General features: G+C 40.4%; 1 protein-coding gene across 1 annotated transcript in view; it reads right to left on the bottom strand.

Annotated features, from left to right (window-relative positions):
- Positions 1 to 6,045: 6,045 nt before the first annotated feature.
- The window catches only part of LOC311146567 (voltage-gated potassium channel subunit beta-1-like), a gene marked incomplete at both ends in the record, with an annotated part of 110,906 nt that continues 92,501 nt past the window's right edge, over positions 6,046 to 24,450 (bottom strand). The window contains 6 exons of the mRNA XM_084183085.1: positions 6,046 to 6,141; positions 6,604 to 6,692; positions 6,799 to 6,919; positions 7,025 to 7,119; positions 7,313 to 7,433; positions 7,781 to 7,866. Of these exons, the coding sequence (XP_084039211.1) occupies positions 6,046 to 6,141; positions 6,604 to 6,692; positions 6,799 to 6,919; positions 7,025 to 7,119; positions 7,313 to 7,433; positions 7,781 to 7,866 (608 nt within the window). The remainder of the gene's footprint in view (positions 6,142 to 6,603; positions 6,693 to 6,798; positions 6,920 to 7,024; positions 7,120 to 7,312; positions 7,434 to 7,780; positions 7,867 to 24,450) is intronic.

Here is a 24,450-nt window from a genome sequence, read left to right as displayed (position 1 = left end):
GTATGTGTCAATGTGTAGTTCATACATGCATAACCTGAGCAGAATTACATTCTTACCTCAATTAGCCCTCGTTTGAAAGCGACTTTTTATGGAAGCTGTGCTCTGCCATTTTTTCAACATTTTCCCCCATGTGTGTCAGACCCCTAGCAATTCGAGTTCTAGCCAATGAGCTTCAGCCCCTTGCCATTTGAGTGACAGCTAGCAACATGTACACACAGCAGAGTGAGAGACTGAGCAATGACGTGGTGCACATGTGACATAGTATGCAATTTTCGGGGACCACTTTTGGCTCGTAGGTGCTACTTTAAGAACTACTGGCTGTAAAGTATACAAAAGTAGAGAGAATCTCTTTAATAGCCATATTTTGTTTCTGTTAGCATTCTCAGTAACACTTAACATTAAACTGTTCTTGTTCCTGTGCAATAAAACTAATTACTTTTGGAGCAACATTTTATTAGCATGTTACATAAAACTTTGGTAATTGCATTTTTAATTGCATAGCAATGAGCTGAGAGTTTTTTGTAACTACTGTACCCAACAGGAATAGTGACTGTAGTTTATGGTTCTTCATCAAATATTTGCCAGCCGTCAAATATTTTTTTGTTTTCAAATAACTTGCATATATTCAAATACCTTCAAATATTATTTGGTTTTCTCCTGAGACCTGTATTTGAATATCAAAGAAAATAGTTGCCTTTTAGTTGAAACGCTAAATAAACTATATTCAACTACCTCGAGTATTTGAAATAAACAACAAAATACAACATTTTCTGCTCAGGTCTGTCAGACACACATCAAGTGCATACATCATACCTGACAGCCCCTGGGTTAGGAAAACACCTGAGTTGGGGAGTCAGTTGCCTGGGAGCACACACACACTCACCTAGCATGGATCTAGGAAAACGTCACCATTCTAAAGACAGGCCCTTTTTGTGCAGGGCCTGCCGGGCACACGGGTAGGACTTGTTCTGGTCAAAGAGTCTTCATCATCCAAGAGGTCAGAGGAGTCATCCTGGACAATGCAAACTGTGTCCCCTTTAGCATGAGGGTTGCCTTGATACTCTGTCCAACACGACTCAGCCCACAGTGACATTGTCAGTTTTGGTCTACTGAAAAGGATGCACTTAATTCAGTTGTAACAGAGGGTCTATCTGGTACAGTAAACGTTATGTTGTACCCACCCTAGCTCTGGTCCAGGGCGTCGCACCACACTCTCACTATCGTCTTGTTCTAGTGAATGGCTTCAACTAGCTCTGGTCCAAGCGCATGCGTCGGAAACGCATGCAACTCATAGTAAAAATCCCGACATATGCGCATGGACCTGAGGTAGTAGTCTGACGGTATATAAAGTATTCAAAGTCTTTTACCTTTGTTTCGTATTTTGGAGATATGACACCCGGCGCATACAGATAAATGTTCCTCAGCAATATAGCAACATCTTTAGCTACTTTTGTGAGTAACCAAAGTATATTGAAGCCAAGTCAGTAAGTGTTCTTGTTTCAAACACACATTATAAACTGGGTGGTTCGAGCCCTGAATGCTGATTGGCTGACAGCCATGGTATATCAGAGCGTATGCCACGGGTATGACAAAACATTTATTTTTACTGCTCTAATTACGCTGGTAACCCGTTTATAATAGCAATAAGGCACCTCGGGGGTTTGTGGTATATGGCCAATATACCTCGGCTAAGGGCTGTATCCAGGCACTCCGCGTTGCGTCGTAACTAAGAACAGCCCTTAGCCATGGTATATTGGAAATATACCACACCCCCTTGGGTGTTATTGCTTAACTATACCGTCTTTCAAAGGATAGTTTACTCAATACAAACTAACTTGATTTGTAACCTACCTAGTTGACTCAAGAAGGCAGTTTTGAGTTAAAATGTCAGAGGATGCACATACAGTACAGATGTGGGACCAGTTAAGGTAGCCTGAGTGCCAGTCTGTTTGTGCCATCCATCATGCCAACTCCTTGTCACTCATGGGTTTGAGCTAGTAGTCTGACCGTATACAAAGTGCTCAAAGTGAAAGTCTTTTACCTTTGTTTCGTATTTTGGAGATATGACACCCGGCGCATACAGATAAATGTTCCTCAGCACTACACAACATCTTTAGCCCCCCGTGTAGCTAGTTAGCGGGTAAATTATATCCACACCACAGTGAACTTTTACCTGGCCAACACTCACCTTTTTATTCGTAAACCTGAAATTAGATTATTAGCAAGCTAGGTAGGAGCAAATCAGAGAACTATGATTCAAAGTCGTTCAGGGCAATTATCCAATATAGTGATGCTCGGTGGATTGTTGCAGAGGGTTGTTTCGTTTCTATGGACACAAGAGGAGGAGAGGGATGGGGCTTTGGGGGTCATGACTAGATGGAATACAGCTTTTGTCAAATTGACTTCAAAATATGATTTTTTTTAAATAGATTTTAGCTAACCCTAACCCTTTTCCTAATCTTAACCTAATTATCCTAACCTGCTACATGAATTATCCTAACCTGCTGCGTAAATTCTCCTAAACCTGCTACAAAAAGTCAATTTTGACAAAAGCTGTATCCCTTCTAGACATTATCGGTACCAAAGTGTGCATTAGTGAAAAAGTGATGAATCAGTGCATTATGTGCATCAGAGCAAAAGTTAATATTCTTTTAAATCAATAAAAGGTGTAATGTAGTTCAAATATAATATCTAGACAATTTAGAAATCTTGTTCACTTCTGTGTTCTTCTGGAAAAAATCTATATAATGAAATTGGTACGCTACATGCTCAACTTTAGAGGAAATTTTTTTCCAATAACGTAATCAATTCTACTCTGACCATTAATTTCACAAATATGAATCATGTTCCGTAGTCCTGGAAACTTGTCTCTTACTTCTTTTTTTTACTACATATTTACAATGCTGCTTGATATGAGGTGTTTTCCGAACAGAGAATACCATTGTTCACACTGGATATTTATTAATATATGTACAAATTAACAACAACAATAACAAATACAGTCTTGACTGAAAACCCAACCACTAACAAAATCTCATTATACAATTTTACATTTGAACAGACATTGTATTCAGACATAGCTCTGCTGCAATGAAAGGGCACAGCTTGGAAAAAATGTAAATGCTTCTGTACGTGCTTTGTGGGCAGTAGATAGCATCCAGTAATTATGTTTGCACAATGGTAGAACTACGTACATGCGTTCAATATCTGTCAGCAGAAGAGACGATCGATTGTACAAGAGAAATGGGAAGATACTATGAAAATAGTATTCCAATAGTGTGTTCTGCTGTCCATCATTGAAAAAAAATTACATGAGTTAACAGTCATTACAAATGTTGTTTTGAATTAGAAACCCAACACACACACCTCTGTTGGTATTTTAGCATCATGATGCAAAAAAACAACTCAAGATGTCATCTACCAAAGAGTTCATTATCTCAACAACAATGCAGGGCTAGGTAAGCACTCAGGTCGTAGGGTAGGAAGGGCTTAGCCATGACTGACCATCATGGACAGTAGAGATAATTAGTCCATGCCACTGTCAATCATTTTGAGAACAGGAACACAGTCCTCTGTCCAAGAGTTTTTCCAAATAAAAATCCCACTGTGGTCTACAGAGGTCAGCAGGATTGATAGAGAGAGGGTTCACTTTGGCTTCTACAAAATGCCGGACAGCTGGCTGTACCCAGAGCCATGTATATAGAGAGATAGGCCAACTTTTAGAATTTTGAATATTGTTCTAATTCTAGACTATCAGTTAAATGGCGTTAAAATACCTATTTACTCTGTTCCATCTGACTGCGCAATCCACTGTCTCATCAACCCAGCCAGGCACTTTATAAACTTGATCTCCACTATAAAAAGCATCTAGACATTATCTCACATTTCTTTTAGACCAACATTTAGTTTTCAACTACGGAGATTTGTATAAACCTTGTCTCTCCAACATTTGCAACATTGTTTCAAAGTTCAAATTCGATCTCCTGCTGTCCCATAGTAATGAATAAGTCGGGGCGAGACAGACAAGCAGGCAGCGTTTCTCAGCCAGTCGAAATCATGAATCAGCTGGCATCATTTTTTATGGACATATACAAAGAAATGTCAATTGAAAAAAGGTAAAACGAAACCAAGTGCAGCTAGTTTGCAATCTTTCCAGCTTCAGTTTGAAGTGATTGTGTTAGCTGTGTTGTTGGCTAGCTCTTCTGAACAACAGTCTCCTGACGAGTGAGCACATTTTCTATGCCAGGCAAAATCGCACCTCATTAGCTCATTGTTATGGATGTATCCAAATAAATGTCACTAGAAAACAGCTTAAACAAATGCAAATGCAGCTACTTTGCTGTTATTCTGGCTGCACTTTTTGCACTACACAGCCCTTGTACAGTTTTCACATTTTGCTGCCTTGAACTTAAATCTGAAACAGGATTACATTTGATATTTTTTCTGCTGATCTACACAATCTACTCCACATTTTCAAAGTGAATGAACATGTATAGACAATGTCTAAAATTAGTCCAAAATAAGAAACAAAGATATCTTGATTGTATAGCTCTTCACACTCCAGAGTTAATACTTGGTGGCAGTTACAGCTGTCACTCATTTTGAATAAGATTCCACCAACTTTGTACATGTTTTAGGGCAACATATATACATTGTTTTTGTCAAAATTGCTCAAGCTCAGTCAATTTGGTTGGGAATTATTGATGTATAGCAATAAATCTAGCAGATTTAGGCTAAGTCAGGACTGAGACTGGACCACTAAGGAACACTGAACACCTCTTCGAAAGCCATTCTGGAGTGAGTGTCTTTGGCCTTAAAATTCGTATAATTGTCCTACTGAAAAATAAAATTATATCCCAGTGTTAGGCACATTTGTTTTATTTAGGCCAAAAAGTTAATTTCTTTGCCAAGTTGTCTTGCAGTATTACTTAATGGTCTTGTTGCAAACTGGATGGAAGATTTAGAATGTATTTTTTAGCACAGGCTTCTTCCTTCTTTTTACTTTGTCATACTTGCCAGTAATATGGAGTCAATGTGATGTTGTTGATCCATGCACAGTTTTCTCTCAGCTCAGCCAATGAACACTGGCTGTTTTAAAATCATATTTAGCCTCATAGTGATAGCCCTGAGCAGTTTCCATTCTCTCCCACAGCTCATTTAGGAAGGATGGCCAGATCTTTGCAGTGTCTGGGTGATATGATACACCATCCAGAGATTAATTACCATACTTGACCGTACTCAAAGGGATATTCAGTGGCTTGGAATTATATTTAACCTTCACTGTTCCATGCCTGTCTAAAAATGTATTGCAGACATGCTTTTAAAGCTCATTGGTGGCTCTGAGGATGAATCATTGTTTGAAATTCACTATACACTATCCTCTGACATTACAGAGACAGAGGAAGTTGCTCTCAAATCAAGAGAAAGACTACTTTTACAAACAGATGGACCACATTCAAGAAATGGTGTGATTTTTTATGAAAATATTTGCTCCTGAACATATTTAGATGTGCCACAGCAAGAGGTGTGAAGACCTTTGCAATCAAGATATCTTTGTTTTTTATTTTTGACACATTTCCATAAATTAATACGATTTTTTCTTTGAAAATGTGGAGTAGATTGTACAAAAACGTTCCAAAGGTGTGTAGACTTTTACTAAGCAATGTAAATGCATTATAATGCAGAAACCTCAATGGCCCAACTCTCTATATACATGGCTCTGGGAGTACCATAAATAATTTGCACATCAGATTATTGTAGTTTGACTTCAAATCTATAGCATATCTTGATACAGGATGGTTGGTTAGGTATGTTTAGACTGTACTGCACTGTAGCGGAGCTGTGGCATGCATGCTTTGTCAAGTACAGCTCTCACTTAACGATATTGAGCACTGGTTGATCTTCATACGGACAAGGCAGGAGGAGGAGCTGTGCAGAACACACACACATAAACAAGAGCAGGGTTGGGCACACACTGGAGGTGCCACTGACGAGAGCATGTCCAGATTAGGCCTATCAATCACAGTTCTGTAAAATGGTTCTATCCTAATGTGCTTGATGAAAGTCCTTCTTACTGTGCGGTCGGTTTCCCAAGACATGGTCAATCTCTGTGACAATGCCTGCTGTCATCTTTGGAATGACCTACAATACATGAAGAGGAGAAAACAACACCATTGATTCAGTTAGTTGTAAAGTTGATAGCAGTAGTTAGTAAATACATCAAAATAGTCAACAAACAGTGTAGACTAGAGAGGGGGAACAGTTTTTGAGTGCTGAGAAAGGGATGCCAGAAAAATAATGTATTTTTATTTTAAAATGTATTTACTACATCCATGGTTCAAGTTCCGGTCTGGTTGTCAGTAAGACAGCTGGTCTAGCTCAGTTGGTAGAGCATGGTGCTTGCAATGCCAGGATAGTGGGTTTGATTCCTGGGATTACCCATATGTAAAAAATGTATGCACGCATCACTGTATGTCGCTTTGGATAAAAGTGTGTGCTAAATGGCATATGTTATTATTATATATTACAGCTTAAAATGTATTCTTCAAAGGAGTCCTGCTCCCCTAAATGTAGACAGTATAGTATATCAGAGATGCTCCTTGCCTCCATGGCCCTCAGGTTTTCTGCAAGCTGGATGGGGTTGGACGTTCCCAGCAGCACTGAGCTCACTCCTTCATTCCTCAGGCACCAGGCTAGAGAGAGAGAGAGCGAGCAAGAGAGAGAGAGGTTCATCAGGACGTCCCTCCAAGACTCAAAAAAGGGTAATCCTCCACATCCAGCATGGTTATCTGTCTGTACCGATGGCTAGTTGTGGCAGAGTGCAGCCCAGCTTCTCAGATATTGTAGTCAGCTCCTTCAGCTTGGCCTGCTGTTTCCTCCCATCCTCACTCACTATCTTCTCCTTCAACCAGGCATACGGCTGGAGGAGAGAGAAGAAAGAAGGGTCTTAGAAAACCCCTGAGGACCAAGCAGACATTCATAAATCCCCTCAGATGTTGTTGGGACAAGAATATACGAGCAGTACCTTCATGGAAGCCCTGGAGCATTCTGGGATACCATTCTCATACTTCCCAGTGATGATTCCACAGGCTAGAGGTGACCAGGATACCACACCCACACCTGCAATGGCACATGGGAGTCAGGTCACATGGTACTGAAGGACAAAAGTATTGGTATCTACAGTTTACCTTTTGCGGCATGGAATATTGACTCAGCTCAACTTTAGACCACTTTTGACATACTGGTATGTCAAAAGTGGTGAAGTATCCCTTTAAGACCACAGCATACACAGTCCAATATAGATGCAACTTGCCTATTTTGTGGTAGAGCTCAGGCAGCTGTGTCTCCACCTTGTCCCTCTGGAAGAAATGATACTCGGCCTGCTCACACACCGGCGGGATCAGGTTAAACTGCCTGGCCACCGAGTACGCCTCCTAAAATAATGAGGGATGAGAAAGAGAGGAGGAGGAGGGGGAGAGAATCAAGGTGAGGAAAGTGGGATCTGAACTTTGCTGACTCCATTCACCTTGCTTCTCTTGTCAGACCAAACTTCCATATCTTCAAAAGCATTGATATTACAAGACAGCCCCTGAACTTTTCAGACTTCATTCCCCTTTTCAACCCCCTGTAGTGTTTGTTTACTCCCTAAGGTCAGACTTCAGAAGCATTCATATCCCAAGCATGCTAGTGAATTATGTGGACAGAATTGTGTAGGTCTACAACATATTAGAGTATGAAGTTTATGTACTGTGAGGTTGTGAGGAAGTGTGTTCCTACTCACCATAATCTCCATGGCAGACCATCGTGATGTCCCCCAGTACATGGACATGCCCTGGTTGATCACATGGGTCATCGCCCTCACGATCTCTGCAGAGACAAAAACAACATCTGCTAGCTACAGGAGGGCAACATGGCTTTTTTGGACAGATGGGATGTTGTGTGTGTAGGTGTAGGTTGGCATCTGCCCCTTTCTGCACGAAGGGAGTTGGGAGAGTTTAGAAAAATAAGAGAAATTCCGTTTTAAAGGGACATTCCACTGAAAATATAACCTTATATGATTTGTCCATTTACCTATAAATCGAAGCCAGGTTGTGTTTTGAGTGGAATATACCTTCTCACAGAGGAAAACTGATATGATGAAGATACTCCAATGTTAAGGAGCAGGTCTGATACATGAGGGCGCCTCAGCTCCTTCTTCTACAACATCAGAAAGATCACTTCTCGTTACTAAAAGATGCATTCTAAAGGCTTTGTATAATTTCAGCCAGTAGTTTTGAAAGTAGCGCTCACGAGCCAAAACCGGTCCCTGAAGATTGTGCACACAATTGTGTACAACATCATCCATTTCGTATGATATGTTACGTCCTGCAAAATAAATAAAATACTACAATTATTCCTGCAATGTGTATATGTTAAGAATTCCAATTCATACAATGTGTTACCAATTTGCAAGTGCGTGAAATCCTGTTCAATCTCTTTAAAGGGCAAATATTGACTTTTGTCGTCTAATATCCCAGTAATTTCAACGCAGAGAATTGGGTAATATTTGGTAGATACGTTGATCAATGAGATTCCAACCTATTTTCACCCTCTCAAAAAGACCACTCAAAAAGCCAAAAATGTGTTGAAATCCCAATGTATTATCACTATGCTTTCAACCATCTAAAAGCAAAACAAAGTTCAAATGGGAATACAATGTCACATATTTTGTTTATTTATACACTACCAGTTAAAAGCTTGGACACACCTACTGTAGAATAATAGTGAAGACTTCAAAACTATGAAATAACACATATGGAATCATTTAGAAACCAAAAAAGTGTTAAACAAATCAAAATACACTTTATATTTGAGATTCTTCAAATAGCCACCCTTTGCCTTGATGACAGCTTTGCACACTCTTGGCATTCTCTAAACCAGCTTCATGAGGCAGTCACCTGGAATGCATTTCAATTAACAGGTGTGCCTTCTTAAAAAGTAATTTGTGGAAATATGTCTTCACTATTATTCTACAATATAGAAAATAGTAAAAATAAAGAAAACCCTTGAACGAGTAGGTGTGTCCAAACTTTTGACTGGTACTGTACAACAACTTAATGTGTTATCACTGTGCTTCATCTAATAGCACAACCAAATGACCTGGATTGCAATTGAGATTACATTAAAGTACATGGTGCAAGTGTTCATTGCCGTTTGAGATTCTGTGTAGATTATTATAGCAATTGTGAAGATTTCCACAGACCTGTGACCCTGAACATGCACACTTTCTACAATTACATAAGAAGACATTTATTGTTACAGTAACCTCAAATTGTGGATGTGTTACTCATTTTTAAATTGAATAAATACTGTTATATTAGTTTGTAAGATAGCCTTACCATTAGGCTATTTACTGTCTTACAAAAGTAATATTGAATTGTGTTTGGTTGACAATGCAACCAAATATGAACATTTAATGGAGATGTATCTACTGCTTGGATAGTTAGATCTGAGCCACTGGCTTAGTCCTATAATTTAATTTCTTTAGCATTTATTTTTTGGTTGAGATGGAGATGTGGAGAATTTTTTTGGGGTGGAGATTTTTTGGCCCAGCGTCGTCCGGGGTAGGGGAGGGAATGGCCGGCAGGGATGTAGCTCAGTTGGTAGAGCATGGTGTTTGCAACACCAGGGTTGTGGGTTCGATTCGCACGGGGGGCCAGTATAAAAAATAAAAAATAAGGTATTCACTAACTGTTAGTCGCTCTAGGTAGTCGCTCTAAACATTTTTTTACAAGTGACATCAATAAGGGATCATAGCTTTCACCTGGTCAGTCTATGTCATGGAAAGAGCAGGTGTCCTTAATGTTTTGTAAACTCAGTGTATTTATAATTAACTTCTAGATTCCATTGGAAATCAACCAAAGCTTGAAACTCTAGGCCTAAATATCTATTTTTAGTTTATCCTGGACTGATTTTAAACAATAGCTGTTGATGTCTTCCCAAATGCTATATACAGTAGGCTTAAATAGCATCATTGATGATTGATTGATTGATAAAGTATGGTTACATTTAACTTGCTCTGTTGAACCTACCTTTTGGAATGACTTCAATAGCAACAGGGAATCTATTAAGTGGAGATTTCTCAGCAATCATTCTCATGATTGCGCAATGGTTATAGTCAGTGACAATTGTTAAAGCTAAGCAGGGTTGGGTGTGGTTAAAACTCTGGATGGGAGACTGAAGGTATAGCTGTAGATAATCAGTTCTCCAGTAGGAGGTCTTACCCGGCCTATAGTTTTTTTCTTATAGTGGATTTTACGTTGAAGATCTGACGTTGTTTCAAAGGTAAACATTTTACATATTTCATACAAGGTTTGTCTATGTTGAAAATTGGTTACCATGATGACATAATCCTTTGGTTGAAATTTTACCCACAAAACAAATCCTATGTATTTTCCATGTAGATTCCACGTCACAATAATTTGACAATTTGATACTGAACAAAAATATAAACGTAACATTCGTCAATTTGAACAATTTTACTGAGTTACAATTCATATAAGGAAATCAGTCAATTTAAATACATGTATTAGGCCCTAATCTATGGATTTCACATGACTGGGCAGGAGCGCAGCCATGGGTAGGCCAGGGAAGGCATAGGCCCACCCACTGGGGAGCCAGGCCCAGCCAATCAGAATGAATTTTCCCCACAAAAGGGCTTTATTACAGACAGAAATACTCCTCAGTTTCATCAGCTGTCCGGGTGGCTGGCATCAGACGATCCCGCAGGTGAAGAAGCCGGATGTGGAGGTCCTGGGCTGGCATGGTTACACGTGGTCTGAGGTTGTGAGGCCGGTTGGACGTACTGCCAAATTCTCTTAAACGACCTCGGAGGCGGCTCTGGTGGACATTCCTGCAGTCAGCATGTCAATTGCACGCTCCCTCAAAACTTGATACATCTGTGGCATTGTGTTGTGTGACAAAACTGTACATTTTAGAGTGGCCTTTTACTGTCTCCAGCACAAGGTGCACCTGTGTAATAATCATGCTGTTTAATCAGCTTCTTGATATGTCACACCTGTCAGGTAGCTGGATTATCTTGGCAAAGGAGAAATGCTCACTAACAGGGATGTAAAGAAATTTGTGCACGAAATTAGAGAGAAATAAGCTTTTTGTGCGTATGGAAAATGTCTGCAATCTTTTATTTCAGCTCATGAAACCTAGGACCAACACCTTACATGTTGCATTTATATTTTTGTTCAGTATACATTGAAACAACGTTGATTTAAACAGTTTGTGCCCAGTGGGATCTTTCTCACAAACATTGGTTGTGCTATTAGATGAAGCACATTGATAACACAATAAATTGTTGTCTGACATTGTATTCCCATTTTAACTTTGTTGTCCTTTAAAATGGTTGATAGCGCAGTGATAACACATTTACTGTAGATGACATCCAAACAAAAAATCAGGTGTTGTTTTTCAATTGGAATTTGGTTGTGCTTTTAGATGGCTGAAAGCATAGTGATAGGAATTCAAAAAACTTCTGGCTGACTTTTCGAGTGGGTGAAAAAAGGTTGAAATCTCATTGACGTCTCTACCAAATATTACCCACATTTCCATGTTGAAATTGTGTAGTGTGCGTGTGCCCAGTGGGTAGTAGAGGCTCTAATCTGAGTAGTAATGTGTGATGGAGCAGAAGTCATCCGTAGTGGACCTTTGTCAGTTCTGTTTGTGCCTGAGGGTAGATTGGTACTGCAGGGCCATGGTGGTGTGAAGAGCAGATACACAAGCACAGTTTCAATGGGAGGAGAGAGGTTATTGAATCACAGAGGGTCATAGGCAGCAATGCAAGGATACAATGTGTCTAACTAACCAAGAGAGACCAGAAGCTCCATTGTAAGGAAACTAGAACATTCAATTCAATTTCCTATACTTTAGATGTCCCGCAAGGGGCAATTATGCTTGGCAAGCAGTGCAATTTGATAGCTATACAAAAGCTTATATTTATACCCAAAACAAGAAAACGTTGGAAAGATGATAACACAGTACAACGCAACAGGCCTACATATATAAAAAAAGGGAAATCTCACACAGAGAGCTTCGATGATAAAATTATACCCTTACAAACGTGTAGTCTAATCAAGGAATCGAAATGCAACAGGATGTATTGGGTTTGGGTGCATTTCTCCCTAAATAACTACAATCATGCTGAAAGACAAAATGTAAAACATGGAGAGAATGAAGGAAAATATAGGGGAACCTACAACAGTGTGATTAAAAACATGTGATTCCCTTTCATGAGCAGCTCATTCTGCGAGCCTACAAACAGCGGAGAGTGCCAGAGTGTGGGTGAAACAGGTGGGAAGTGGAGAGGAGAAAATGTCAGGAATGAACAGCAATACATCTGTTCTGAGACAGGAGAGAAATAGAGACAGGGGGAGGGAATGAGAGAAAGGGAGAGAGAAAGATACAAATTATGAAAGAGATGGAGAGATAGCTGGGGGCGTACGTTGTTCATCAGATTCTATGAAAGCGGCAATCAACAGTTGAAAAAATTAAAAAGCGTTTTCCCCGCCACTGTTTCGCTAAAAGGCTGAGGGATGAGGCTGGAGAAATGCAACCACTCTCAAATTCATAGACAGACCCACAGCGTTTCTAAAACTAGAGGCGCGACATCATAAGACTGGAAACGCTTGCGAAACAGACCAAACAGACCAGGCCAGGGTTTGGGGTTTGAGAAGACAATTAGAGAAGTGAAAAAGTATTCTGTAGTTGTTAATTTTCTCAAAATCTAAAGACACAACCTAGATTCGAGCCAAAGTCTTAAGTAGTTGAACATGTTATTACTCCAACCTCGTGAAAGTGACAAACTGACACGTTTTAATTTTTGTCAAAAACAACTTTATATCGGCGCGAGACGACTGTTAGACCAGATGCTAACCAACGTCGACATGACATGGTGTGATCTGGGATTTCTATTGGAGAAGCAGTTTCTACCTATCTTTATATTGCACTGTCTTTGACAAAACTATGGATGCAGGAACTGACCATCCATGATATCAACATTATTATTTTAACCATGGTTTCATTAACTTTGTTTACAAACTTTGGGGTTAAACATTCTTATATTTTGGTTTCTGATGAGGCAAGACAGTTGAACTAAGCTCATGAGGCATTTCTAAGTTACAGTGCATTCGGAAAGTATTCAGACCCTTTGACTTTTTCCACATTTTGTTACGTTACAGCCTTATTCTAAAATGTATTAAATAAATAAGAATCATCATCAATCTATTCACAATACCCCATAATGACAAAGCAAAAACAGGTTTTTAGATTTTTTTCAAATGTATTAAAAATAAAATAAATAAATAACTTATTTACATAAGTATTCAGACCCTTTGCTATGAGACACGAAATTGAGCTCAGGTGCATCCTGTTTCCATTGATCATCCTTGACATGTTTCTACAACTTGATTGGAGTCCACCTGTGGTGATTTCAATTGATTGGACATGATTTGGAAAAGCACACACCTGTCTATATAAGGTCCCATAGTTGACAGTGCATGTCAGAGTAAAAACCAAGCCATGAGGTCGAAGGAATTATCTGTAGAGCTCCGAGACAAAGTTGTGTCGAGGCACAGATCTGAGGAAGGGTACCAAAAAATGTCTGCAACCTCGAAGGTCCCCAAGAACACAGTGGCCTCCATCATTCTTAAATGGAAGACGTTTGGAACCACCAAGACTCTTCCTAGAACTGGATGCCTGGCCAAACTGAGCAATCGGGGGAGAAGGGCCTTGGTCAGGGAGGTGACCAAGATCCTGATGGTCACTCTGATAGAGCTCCAGAGTTCCTCTGTGGAGATGGAAGAACCTTCCAGAAGGACAACCATCTCTGCAGCACTCCACCAATCAGGCCTTTATGGTAGAGTGGCCAGACGGAAGCCACTCCTCAGTAAAAGGAACATGACAGCTTGCTTAGAGTTTGCCAAATAGCTCTCAGACCATAAGAAACAAGATTCTCTGGTCTGATGAAACCAAGATTGAACTCTTTGGCCTGAATGCCAAGCGTCACGTCTGGAGGAAACCTGGCACCTTTCCTACGGTGAAGCATGGTGGTGGCAGAATCATGCTGTGGGGATGTTTTTCAGTGGCAGGGACTGGGAGACTAGTCAGGATCGAGGGAAAGATGAACGGAGCAAAGTACAGAGAGATCCTTGATGAAAACCTGCTCCAGAGCACTCAGGACCTCATACTGGGGCGAAGGTTCACCTTCCAACAGGACAACAACCCTAAGCACACAGCCAAGACAATGCAGGAGTGGCTTCGGGTCAAGTGTCTGAATGTCCTTGAGTGGCCCAGGCAGAGCCCGGACTTGAACCTGATCAAACATCTCTGGAGAGACCTGAAAAGAGCTGTGTAGCAACGCTCCCCATTCAACCTGACAGAGCTTGAGAGGATCTGCAGAGAAGAATGGGAGAAACTCCCCAAATACAGGTGTGGCAAGCTTGTAGCGTCATACCCAAGAAGACTCGAGGCTGTAATCGCTGCCAAAGGCGCTTCAACAAAGTACTGAGTAAAGGGTCTGAATACTTATGCAAATGTGATATTTCAGTTTTATATTTTTTATACATTTGCAAAAAACTTTACAAACCTGTTTTTGCTTTGTCATTATGGGGTATTGTGTGTAGATTGATGAGGGAAAAAAAACAATTTAATCAATTTTAGAATAAGGCTGTAACGTAACAAAATGTGGAAAAAGTCAAGGGGTCTGAATACTTTCCGAATGCACTGTATTGCATTCTTCAAGAATCAATGGGTCCAAAAATTGATGTAGCAACCCAGCTAACAACAAACGTTCCCACAACTTTAGAGAATGTTCCCTTATGAGTCTCAATAGGTCATTAACTAACGTTTTATTAGGAATGTACCCAGGATGTGCCAAGAATGTTTCCAAGAAAATATTCCCTTAATGTCAAATAGAACTTACCCAGAACATGGTTGCCATGCTCTCAGACCATAAGATATTAATGTTCTAGACACGTTTCATGGGAACATTGCAAGAACATTAATCTATCCCGTTTCTGTGGGTTAGGAGAATATTCCATGAACGTCCCACCAAACCAACACAGAACATGGTTGCCATGTTCTCAGAACATAAAATATTAATGTCCTAGACACGTTTCATGGGAACAATGCAAGAACATTTCTCTGTCCAGTTTTCTGTGGGTTAGGAGAATATTCCATCAATGTCTCACCAAACATATACAGAACATAGTTGTCATGTTCTCAGAACATAAGATATTCATGTTATAGACACATTTCATGGGAACATTGCAAGAACATTCATGTGTCCAGTGTTCTGTGGGTTAGGAGAATATTCCATGAACGGCCCACCAAACATACACAGAACATGGATGCCATGTTCTCAGAACATAAGATATGAATGTTCTAGACACGTTTCATGGGAACATTGCAAGAATATTAATGTCCACAGTTTTCTGTGTTAGGAGAATATTCCATCAACGTCACACCAAACATACAGAGAACATGGTTGCCATGTTCTCAGAATATAAGATATTAATGGGCACGACAAAGCCTATTCCCCCTCAGGAGACTAAAAAGATTTGGCATGGGTCCTCAGATCCTCAAAAAATTCTACAGCTGCACCATCGAGAGCATCCTGACTGGTTGCATCACCGCCTGGTATGGCAACTGCTTGGCCTCTGACCGCAAGGCACTACAGAGGGTAGTGCGTACGGCCCAGTACATCACTGGGGCAAAGCTCCCTGCCATCCAGGACCTCTATACCAGGCGGTGTCAGAGGAAGGCCCTCAAAATTGTCAAAGACTCCAGCCACCCTAGTCATAGACTGTTCTCTCTGCTACCGCACGGAAAGCGGTACCGGAGTGCCAAGTCTAGGTCCAAAAGACTTCTCAACAGCTTCTACCCCCAAGCCATAAGACTCCTGAACAGCTAATCATGGCTACCCGGACTATTTGCACTGCCCCCCCACCCCATCCTTTTTACGCTGCTGCTACTCTGTTAAGTATTTATGCATAGTCACTTTAACTCTACCCACATGTACATATTACCTCAACTACCTCAACTAGCCGGTGCCCCCGCACATTGACTCTGCAACGGTACCCCCCTGTATATATAGCCTCCCTACTGTCACTTTATTTTACTGTATATATAGCCTCCCTACTATCACTTTATTTTACTTCTGCTCTTTTTTCTCAACACTTTTTTTGTTGTTGTTTTATTCTTACTTTTTTTGTTTAAAATAAATGCACTGTTGGTTAAGGGCTGTAAGTAAGCATTTCACTGTAATGTCTGCACCTGTTGTATTCGGCGCATGTGACCAATAAAATGTGATTTGATTTGATTTGATTTAATGTTCTAGACACGTTTCATGGGAATGTTGCAGGAACATTTATGTGTATCAGTTTTCAGGACTTGATGGTTCCAAAGAATCGTTCTCCCCCAAAAAATTCATTACACATCACGCCTTGTTAGTGTTGCCGAGCCAATCAATGCCCTGATTGGTGAACCACTCATCCATTCATAGCTCTTTTGGCAAGGTTAGGGATACTCACACTCAGTGCTTTTAAACTTACATATTTGACATACAGAAGATGATCACATTGTGCATGTATAGAGTAATTATTATTCAACATGTCCTCACCTGGGATTTAAACTCACAACCTCTTAGAGCTTCCCACTATGCCACCATGTTCGTGTCAGGTATCAGTTCATTGGGCTATTCTCATCATTGATTTGATTGACTTATTTCAGCAATTTAAGGGCTTTCTGTAATGTTGGTGGGGCATGTGAACCTGTTTTAATGATACTCCTGAATCACCATGATCAATAAAATAGTTTTCTTGAGTGTACTTTTAACAGAGCTGAGATTTACTTCAAAGTGCATTCACCCTATTGCTTACACATATCAAGTTGTTTAATGTAGATACTGTAAGCGCCTAGGAAAGAGGTGTTAGGATTTCTTCTGGACAGGGCCTAACTATACTGGCCCAATAAGCACATCCCCTAGAGATACCCCTTATTGGGACAGTGGTTAGGGCCTTTGTCATTGGTGCTGGTGTCCTGGGTTTGAGACCCGTTAGGGAAGTCACCTTACTCAAATTCCTAGCTATATACAGTATGTTAATGTCCTTATTAGGAAACAGTTACACCACACCTATCTGATCTAATTAAAATGAGTTTTTCAATGACACGTTTGTTCTACATGGTATATGTGGAGTAGATTTCAAAAATACGATAGAGTTCTCTTTGAGATGCTCAGCTACAGTGCCTTCAGAAAGTATTCATACCCCTTGACCTATTCCACATTTTGTTGTGCTACAGCCTGAATTCAAAATGGTTTAAATTGTTGTTGTTTTCTCACCCATCTACACACAATACCCCATAATGACAAAGTGAAAACATATTTTTTTAAATACATTTTTGCCAATTTATTGAAAATAAAATACAGAAATATCACATTTACATAAGTATTCACACACCTGAGTCAATACTTTGCAGAAGCACGTTTGGCAGCGATTACAGCTTTCTGGATAAATCTCTGAACTTTCCAAATCTGGGTTGTGTAACATTTGCCCATTATTAATTTTTGTATTATTCAAGCTGTCAAATTGGTTGTTGATCATTGCTAGCCAACAATTTTCAGGTCTTGCCATAGATTTTCAAGGAGATTTAAGTCAAAATTGTAACTCAGCCACTCAGGAACATTCCCTGTCTTCTTGGTAAGCAGCTCTAGTGTAGATTTGGCCTTGTGTTTTAGGTTATTGTCCTACTGAAAGTTGAAATCATCTCCCAGTGTCTGGTGGAAAGACTGAACCAGGTTTTCCTCTAGGATTGCTCCATTCTGTTAATTTTTTATCCTGAAAAACTCCCAGTCCTTAATGATTGCAAGCATACCCATAACATGATACAGCCACCACTATGCTTGAAAATAGGGAAAGTGGTACTAAGTAATGTGTTGTATTGGATTTACCCCAAACACAACACTTTGTATTCAAGACAAAAGTTAATTGCTTTATCACATTTTGCAGTATTACTATAGTGCCTTGTTGCAAACAGGATGCATGTTTTGGTATATTTGTATTCTGTACCTGGCTTCCTTCTTTTCACTCTGCCAATTAGGTTAGTATTGTGGAGTAACTCCAATGTTGTTGATCCATCCTCAGTTTTCTCATATCACAGTCATTAAAAACTCTGTAACTGTTTTAAAGTCATCATTGGCCTCATGTTGAAATCCCTGAGCGGTTTTCTTCCTCTCTAACTGAGTTAGGAAGGACGCCTGTATCTTTGTAGTGACTGGGTGTATTGATACACCATCCAAAGTGTAATTAATAACTTCACCATGCTCAAAAGGATATTCAATGTTTGCTTTTATTTGTTTTACCCCTCTACCAATAGGTGCCCTTCTTTGCGAAGCATTGGAAAACCTTCCTGAACTTTGTGGTTGAATATGTGTTTGAAATTCACTGCTCGACTGAGGGACCTTACATATAATTGTATGTGTGGGGTACAGAGATGAGGTAGTCACTCAAAAATCATGTTAAACACTATTATTGCACACAGAGTGAGTCCATGCAACTTATTATGTGACTTGTTAAGCAAATGTTTACTGCTGAACTTATTTAGGCTTGCCATAACAAAGGGGTTGAAGAACTATTATTATCAAGACATTTCAGATTTTCATTTTGTAATTCATTTCTAAAAACATAATGCCACTTTGACATTATGGGGTATTGTGTGTAAGGCATTGACAAAAAAAAAATGTGGAAAAAGTCAAGGAGCATGAATACTTTCTGAAGGCACTATATATAATTAATAAATACTGATTTATGTGGAAAGTGGTCATAATTCATACTCAAGGGGAAATCCTACAGATTCCCATATTTCAGTGACAAACTCATTTTAACTAGATCAGATAGGTGCTGTAACTTTGAGATGAACATATTTTGATAAGAATGTGAGAGTAAGGTGATTCCCTTAGCTCACGTGTCAAACTCATTCCACAAAGGGCCGAGTGTCTGCGGTTTTCACTCCTCCCTGTATACTTGAATGATTAATTAAGGTCACTAATTAGGAAGGAACTCCCCTCACCTGGTTGTCTCGATCTTAATTAAAAATTAAAAATAAAAACAGCCGACACTAGGCCCTCCATGTAATGAGTTTGACACTCCTGTCTTAGCGGGTCTCAAATCCAGGCTACCAGCACCAATGACAAACACCATAACCACTGTCCCAATAAGGGACATGTGCTTATTGGGCCAGTATAGTTAGGCCCTGTCCTGTACAGAAGAAAACCTAACCCCTCCTCCCTAGGCATTTGTGTGGATCTGAAACAACTTGATAGGTGTAAGGCTGTAAGCAATAGAGTGAATGCACATTGAAGTAAATCTCAGCTCTGTTAAAAGTACACTCAAGAAAAATGTTGATTGATCATAGTGATTCAGGAGTATCATTAAAATAGGTTAACATCACGGAAGATTGGTGGCACCTTAATTGGGGAGGATGGGCTCGTGGTAATGGCTGAAGCGGAATAAGTGGAATGGTATACAATACATCAAACACATGGTTTCCATGTGATCCCTGCTTTTTGTTGCTTTTTCCACCTTCCCTGCGACCTGCCCTGTCTGGAACTGCGAGGAGTAACAGCGTAACCTACGTTGCTACCATGACAAAGACCAAAGCCGGTGGGAGTACCGTTGAGGACAGTGGTGTCTCTCTATCACAGGTGAAGGATATTTTAAACTAACAAAAATATTTCTACAAGCAGTTGTTACAACATCAAGAAAATAGCTTCAAGAGTTGTGTCCAAATACTAGTTGAGTCAACTAATAAAATAATGGACGACCTGACCAGAGAGGTCCAGGACCTGAAGAACAGTCTGCAGTTCTCCCAGGGTCAGCTCGATGAGTTTAAACAGGAAAACGACAAGATGACAGGAATCTGTAAGTCATTGTGAGAGGACATCAGTTCTGTATGTGAATCCATGATAACAATGACGGAGAAATCAGGTTATCTCGAGGGACAATCAAGGCAGAACAACATTGTTGTAGACGGAATTGCAGAATCTCCACATGAGACCTGGACGGAGTCTGAGGACAACGTGAGGGAAATGATCTCGGAGACACTGAAGAGGGACCACAGGAAGATTGAGGTGGAGCTCGCCCACAGGATTGGAGAACCCACCAACAGGCCCAGGCCAATAGTGGTCAAGTTCTTATCCTGGCCATGAAAGCTGCCAGACCGCGTGGGGACATTGGTTGCATCCGCTATGACAAGCCATTGTCCACCCTCCTTCCCAAAAGCCTGGAAGTGATGAGAGAGCCAAGCCTATGGGTTCGTAGATGAACCCCACAGCTCACACACTCACTTACACACACCAACTGATTAATGGACTACAGAATGTTTTAGTTTTTTTTCTCTTGTTTGTTTGTTATTTTCCATATAATGTCTATTTCTGAGAAGCTACCCAGGAAAGGCTGAAAATAGCCCATATTAATATATGTAGCTTTAGAAATAAGGTTCATGAAATAAATAACTTGCTAACATCAGATAACATTAATATATTAGCCATTTCTGAGACTCACTTAGATAATTCCTTTGATGATACAGCAGTAGCAATACAAGGATATACCATCTATACAAGCGACAGGAATGCTTATGTGGGAGGTGTTTCTATACACAGTGGCTTGCGAAAGTATTCACCCCCTTGGCATTTTTCCTATTTTGTTGCCTTACAACCTGGAATTCAATTAGATTTTTTTGGGGGGTTGAATCATTTCATTTACACAACATGCCTACCACTTTGAAGATGCAAAATATTTTTTGGGGTGAAACAAACAAGAAATAAGACAAAAGAACAGAAAACTTGAGCGTGCATAACTATTCACCCCCCCAAAGTCAATACCTTGTAGAGCCACCTTTTGCAGCAATTACAGCTGCAAGTCTCTTGGGGTATGTCTCTATAAGCTTGGCACATCTAGCCACTGGGATTTTTGCCCATTCTTCAAGGCAAAACTGCTCCAGCTCCTTCAAGTTGGATGGGTTCCGCTGGTGTACAGCAATCTTTAAGTCATACCACATATTCTCAATTGGATTGAGGTCTGGGCTTTGAATAGGCCATTCCAAGACATTTAAATGTTTCCCCTTAAACCACTTGAGTGTTGCTTTAGCAGTATGCTTAGGGTCATTGTCCTGCTGGAAGGTGAACCTCTGTCCCAGTCTCAAATCTCTGGAAGACTGAAACAGGTTTCCCTCAAGAATTACCCTGTATTTAGCGCCATCCAACATTCCTTCAATTCTGACCAGTTTCCCAGTCCCTGCCGATGAAAAACATCCCCACAACATGAGGCTGCCACCACCATGCTTCACTGTGGGGATGGTGTTCTCGGGGTGATGAGATGTTGGGTTTTTGCCAGATATAGCGCTTTACTTGATGGCCAAAAAGCTCAATTTTAGTCTCATCTGACCAGAGTACCTTCTTCCATTTGTTTGGGGAGCCTCCTACATGCGGTTTGGTGAACACCAAACATGTTTGCTTATTTTTTTCTTTAAGCAATGGCTTTTTTCTGGCCACTCTTCCGTAAAGCCCAGCTCTGTGGAGTGTACGGCTTAAAGTGGTCCTATGGACAGATACTCCGCTGTGGAGCTTTGCAGCTCCTTCATGGTAATCTTTGGTCTCTTTGTTGCCTCTCTGATTAATGCCCTCCTTGCCTTGTCCGTGAGTTTTGGTGGGTGGCCCTCTCTTGGCAGGTTTGTTGTGGTGCCATATTCTTTCAATTTTTTAATAATGGATTTAATGGTGCTCCGTGGGATGTTCAAAGTTTCTGATATTTTTTTATAACCCAACCCTGATCTGTACTTCTCCACAACTTTATCCCTGACCTGTTTGGAGAGATCCTTGGTCTTCATGGTGCCGCTTGCTTGGTGGTGCCCCTTGCTTAGTGGTGTTGCATGGGCCTTTCAGAACAGGGGTATATACAGTGGGGAGAACAAGTATTTGATACACTGCCGATTTTGCAGGTTTTCCTACTTACAAAGCATGTAGAGGTCTGTCATTTTTATCATAGGTACACTTCAACTGTGAGAGACGGAATCTAAAACAAAAATCCAGAAAATCAGATTGTATGATTTTTAAGTAATTAATTTGCATTTTATTGCATGACATAAGTATTTGATCACCTACCAACCAGTAAGAATTCCGGCTCTCACAAACCTGTTAGTTTTTCTTGAAGAAGCCCTCCTGTTCTCCACTCATTGCCTGTATTAACTGCACCTGTTTGAACTCGTTACCTGTATAAAAGACACCTGTCCACACACTCAATCAAACAGACTCCAACCTCTCCACAATGGCCAAGACCAGAGAGCTGTGTAAGGACATCAGGGATAAAATTGTAGACCTGCACAAGGCTGGGATGGGCTACAGGACAATAGGCAAGCAGCTTGGTGAGAAGGCAACAACTGTTGGTGCAATTATTAGAAAATGGAAGAAGTTCAAGATGACGGTCAATCACCCTCGGTCTGGGGCTCCATGCATGATCTCACCTCGTGGGGCATCAATGATCATGAGGAAGGTGAGGGATCAGCCCAGAACTACACGGCAGGACCTGGTCAATGACCTGAAGAGAGCTGGGACCACAGTCTCAAAGAAAACCATTACTAACACACTACGCCGTCATGGATTAAAATCCTGCAGCGCACGCAAGGTCCCCCTGCTCAAGCCAGCGCATGTCCAGGCCCGTCTGAAGTTTGCCAATGACCATCTGGATGATCCAGAGGAGGAATGGGAGAAGGTCATGTGTTCTGATGAGGCATAAATAGAGCTTTTTGGTCTAAACTCCACTCGCCGTGTTTGGAGGAAGAAGAAGGATGAGTACAACCCCAAGAACACCATCCCAACCATGAAGCATGGAGGTGGAAACATCATTCTTTGGGGATGCTTTTCTGCAAAGGGACAGGATGACTGCACCGTATTGAGGGGAGGATGGATGGGGCCATGTATCGCGAGATCTTGGCCAACAACCTCCTTCCCTCAGTAAGAGCATTGAAGATGGGTCGTGGCTGGGTCTTCCAGCATGACAACGACCCGAAACACACAGCCAGGGCAACTAAGGAGTGGCTCCGTAAGAAGCATCTCAAGGTCCTGGAGTGGCCTAGCCAGTCTCCAGACCTGAACCCAATAGAAAATCTTTGGAGGGAGCTGAAAGTCTGTATTTCCCAGCGACAGCCCCGAAACCTGAAGGATCTGGAGAAGGTCTGTATGGAGGAGTGGGCCAAAATCCCTGCTGCAGTGTGTGCAAACCTGGTCAAGACCTACAGGAAACGTATGATCTCTGTAATTGCAAACAAAGGTTTCTGTACCAAATATTAAGTTCTGCTTTTCTAATGTATCAAATACTTATGTCATGCAATAAAATGCAAATTAATTACTTAAAAATCATACAATGTGATTTTCTGGATTTTTGTTTTAGATTCCGTCTCTCACAGTTGAAGTGTACCTATGATAAAAAATTACAGACCTCTACATGCTTTGTAAGTAGGGAAACCTGCAAAATCGGCAGTGTATCAAATACTTGTTCTCCCCACTGTATACTGAGATCATGTGACAGATCATGTGACACTTAGATTGCACACAGGTTAACTTTATTTCACTAATTATGTGACTTCTGAAGGAAATTGGTTGACCCAGATCTTATTTAGGGGCTTCATAGCAAAGGGGGTGAATACATATGCACGCACCACTTTTCCATTATTTATTTTTTTGAATGATTTGAAAGAAGTAATTTTTTTCATTTCACTTCACCAATTTGGACTATTTTGTGTATCCAAATAAAAATCCATTTAAATTACAGGTTGTAATGCAACAAAATAGGAAAAATGGCAAGTGGGATGAATACTTTTGCAAGGCACTGTATAAGAGATAATACAAAAGATTTTGACTTGTATGTGGATGATCTAAAAAATATTTGTTGGTCTAATGAGATTAATAAGGATCATTCAGACGGGTGCACTTGATTAATTTATGAAATTGCTTCTTCCAATTATTGATTAACATGCACCTGTTAAGAAACTGACTTTTAGAACTATTAAGGGTCCATGGATTGATGAAGAATTGAAAAACTGTATGGTTGAAAGAGATGGGGCAAAAGGAGTGGCTAATAAGTCTGGCTGCACATCTGTGGCTGATTTACTGCAGATTAAGAAATTATGTGACTAAACTCAACAAAAAGAAAAGAAAAATAAACTGTATTATGAAGCCAAGATCAATGATATAAAGAATGATGGGGAAAATACTTTGGAGTACTTTAAATTAAATTATGGGCAGAAAGACAAATTCAACTCAAACCAGTTGATGTTGCAGATTATTTTAATGATTACTTCATTGGCAAAGTGGGCAAACTTAGGCAGGAAATGCCAACAATGAACAGTGAG

The sequence above is a fragment of the Coregonus lavaretus genome (assembly GCF_964263955.1).
Source record: "Coregonus lavaretus genome assembly, chromosome: 19".
NCBI lineage: Eukaryota > Metazoa > Chordata > Actinopteri > Salmoniformes > Salmonidae > Coregonus > Coregonus lavaretus.
The sequence above is the reverse complement of the archived record's forward strand: the minus strand, read 5'-3'. Positions and strand labels throughout refer to the sequence as shown.